The 3,524-nt window shown below is 42.9% G+C and overlaps 1 protein-coding gene and 1 long non-coding RNA gene across 3 annotated transcripts in view; one reads left to right on the top strand and one right to left on the bottom strand.

The window, feature by feature from the left end:
• bmper (BMP binding endothelial regulator) overlaps window positions 1–3,524 on the top strand; it is a 37,973-nt gene that overhangs the window by 32,638 nt on the left and 1,811 nt on the right. For both annotated transcript variants that reach the window (XM_032517506.1, XM_032517505.1), the window contains exons 11-15: window positions 244–289; window positions 1,059–1,222; window positions 1,366–1,567; window positions 2,083–2,425; window positions 3,138–3,268. In XM_032517506.1, the coding sequence (XP_032373397.1) occupies window positions 244–289; window positions 1,059–1,222; window positions 1,366–1,567; window positions 2,083–2,425; window positions 3,138–3,268 (886 nt within the window). The remainder of the gene's footprint in view (window positions 1–243; window positions 290–1,058; window positions 1,223–1,365; window positions 1,568–2,082; window positions 2,426–3,137; window positions 3,269–3,524) is intronic.
• LOC116690501 (uncharacterized) overlaps window positions 1–3,524 on the bottom strand; it is a 22,693-nt gene that overhangs the window by 10,455 nt on the left and 8,714 nt on the right. The window lies entirely within an intron of this gene.

The raw sequence follows: 3,524 nt of genomic DNA on the forward strand, positions 1-3,524 counted from the left end.
ATATATATATATATATATATTATTATATGATATGCATCTTCTTTTTACATGCTGATGTCTCTTTAGAGTGTTACCAAATATGCCAGTGAGCAAAAGTCTTTTGATGTAGTCTATGTCAAATTATAAATAAGTTTGCTCAGATCTTTTCCATCTGTTCTCCCTGGGATGTGTCTCTCTATCTTTTGAATGTGTCGAATCCCCCTGAGAGTCTCTAACGCTGTGTGTCTGCCTCGTCTCTTGCAGAACAAGATCTTGAACAGGACTGGCTGCTGTCCAGTCTGCACTGAAAGTGAGTAAGTCCAAAACCTCCAGCTTCCTCTTTCCCAGACTCTGAATTATGAATGACTTTAAATACCTTAAATATATTCATCCAAGTCTGATTGTAGTTAAAATTGTGTTTTAATGCAGCTCTTAAATCAGCTGTTGATTATTTGTATTGAGTGCTATTTTGTAAGAAAATCAAAGTAAAATATTTGTTGTCCTTCTTAAAGGCAAAGAAAACAAAAAGTCAGCCTCTGTAGCTTCTGCTGAGCGTTTCCCATGAACTTCAGTCCAGACTGTGGTTTGCTCCGGGTCATTTTACTTTGGTTTTTTGGCTGCGACCTGTAGCAAACGTCAACAAAGATGGCTGTAAATGGACCATGTTTAGGACTACAAAGACTCCATGAACCTCGCTTGTTTATAATGTGGATTTTAGTTTAGTTTTTAAAGCAAGCGTTTTACAATACCACAGTTCCACTTCTGCGTGAGTCAGATAAATGCCTCATATTTCACCATTTGTCATAAAATTATCTTTTTTCTGTTCACCGTCAGACATTTATTATTATTATTATTAATCCTTTATTTAACATTTATCCTTTTTTAATCGTTGCATTGTGGGTTGTCTCTTCCTCGGCCGACAGATTCATTCATTTTTAAATGTCCCATTGCTGGTGTTTTAAGCCATCCAAGTTCAAACAGCAGATCATTTAACCAGAACTTATTTCTGTCTCTTTTGGTCATTTTACTCTCCAATTTCTACATTTGCTCCATCTTTGTTCCTCTCCGTCCGTCTGCAGAGCCGGGTGTATGCACAGTGTTTGGCGACCCTCACTACAACACCTTCGATGGCAGGACCTTTAACTTTCAGGGAACCTGTCAGTACGTACTGACACGCGATTGTGGCAGCGTTCCCTCTGGAGGACCGGGGAATAACATCAACAGCCCGGGCTCCAGCTTCATGGTACGGCCGGGAATTAAACTGATAGCAATATTTCTGTCACACCAGGACAAAAAAAACCCTAAAGTATCCCAAATCTACTTCCATTTAATTCAGCAAATTAAAGCATTAAAACTTGACCTGTGTTTTCCATTTTTTTTTACTAGGTGTTGGTGAGGAACGATGCCCGGCGGACTCGATCCTTCTCCTGGACTCAGTCTGTTGAGGTGAGACTGGGAGGCTTGATCCTCGGCCTCCACCAGCACCTGACGGTCCGGAGGAACGGCACCCGCATCGCCCTGCCCTACCACGGGCCCGGGGTGCACATCGACCTGGACGGATACCTGCTCAAACTCACCACCATCGCAGGTCAGACAGCACTCATTAAAAACATAAAAGGCCCCTACATCTGTTATGTGTGTTGGGAAGAGAGGTACTGTTTGTATGTGTTAAACTCACGGTCAAATGCGGGCCCTCGCAAATTTTGATCCGGCCCGAATATCAAAATTTGAATTTAGGTTCACAATAAGTTTTGGCCCGTCAAGTTGTGCGCCAAACCAAAAAGAAAAACAGTTTTCAGACTGCAATTACGGGAAACTCAAAACAGAATTCGGCAGATTTGCCGACTAGGAGACTCAGAAGTTCCCATACAACCAGTGAGTTTGTATATTCAGGCAAGTTTTGCTTGATTTAATTTAACTTCCTGTTGGGAGGAGTCAATTAAATTCCAATTCCAATTCATGAATTGAATGGAGGTTCATTCTGAAATTCTCAATTTTGCACAAGCCTTTTTGTCTCTTAGTGAAATTTGAGTTTGACAGCCCTGGTCTAAAGGAATTAGCAACATTAAGCCATGTCTTTCTGCCTCCACCTCCCCCCCGCAGGTCTGGAAATCACGTGGGACGGGGACAGTTTTGTGGAGGTTGTGGCTGCCCCCCACCTGCGCGGACGCCTCTGCGGCCTCTGCGGCAACTACAACAGCCACAAGCGCGACGACACCATGGGAGGCGACGGCCAGTTCAAGTTCGACGTGGACGAGTTTGCCGAATCGTGGCGAGTCGAGGGAAACGAGCTATGCTCCCAGCAGCACCCGCCTCGCCGGCCGACCTCCTTCCTGTGCCCCGGCAGCGTCAAAGTCAAGTTCCGCGCCCACCGGGAGTGCCAGAAGATAAAGTCCTGGGAGTTTCAGAAGTGCCACCGTGTGGTTGACTTCGCCCCTTTCTACAGGTCAGAGGACTGAATGTGCTCTCAAAATGCAAATTATTTGTTTTTTACTCAAAGTCCCCTCTGCATAAATCTGAAGAATATTTAATACCAAAATAGGACATAACAACCCACCCATTTACCAATAAAGAATCCCAATCCGATTTTAAAAAAATATTGAATATCTGCAAATACCGAGTCCCAATCCGATATTTGTATTTGAATTAGATAACAGAACTGCACACCATTTTTTTGTTTATAAAAATAACTATAAGTAAACAAAATAACTAAAACATGTCTTCAGATTAAAGCTATAGTGCGTAGTTTCTGTCGCCCCCATGAGGAAGTAATGACAAAAAACATTTCCATCCACTTGACGCAAACCTTCCGTAATCGCGCACCACCCCCACCCCTCTTCCAAGCAGTTGCTAGTAGCCAAGGAGGACATGAAGGATTACAAAAACATGATGGATTTAGCAATGGCTTGAATGTAACGGATGTTTATTAATATAAAAAAGTTACGCGATAAAGCTTTAATACATTTAACTTCATGCAGCTAACATTTTCTGTAAAACTCACATATAAAATCAACTTTTACTAAGAATGGTGTCGAATTTACTGACGTAAGTAATTGTAGTAAGGTGACCAGGCTGACTGCTAATCCGTTAAAAAAAATTTGCTCCAATCGGAACATCCCTACAATAAAGTGTATCGTTTATCGCCCTGCTCCCCGTAGGTCGTGTGTGACGGACATGTGTGAGTGTCCGGTCCATAAAAACTGCTACTGTGAGTCCTTCATCGCCTACAGCCGAGCCTGTGAGAGGGAGGGAGTGCCCGTCCTCTGGAAGGCCGACACCGCCTGCATGGGTGAGTGACCTAATCATAATCTCACACGGTGGTGTGGTCAAGGTGACATACCCACTAAGAAATCTCTAGGATTTATATACCCACTTAAAATGTAACAGTGTATTTTGGGACAGAACTTTTACTTCAGATATTTGTATTCACAAATATAGTTAATGGGACTAAACTAACACTGCAGAACATGCAGAGAGACTTTTCTCATCTCTAATTGACCCGCTCATCGCTGAGCGCAGTGTGTGTGTGTGTGTGTGTGTGTGTG

Source organism: Etheostoma spectabile, chromosome 6 (assembly GCF_008692095.1).
Source record: "Etheostoma spectabile isolate EspeVRDwgs_2016 chromosome 6, UIUC_Espe_1.0, whole genome shotgun sequence".
Lineage (NCBI taxonomy): Eukaryota > Metazoa > Chordata > Actinopteri > Perciformes > Percidae > Etheostoma > Etheostoma spectabile.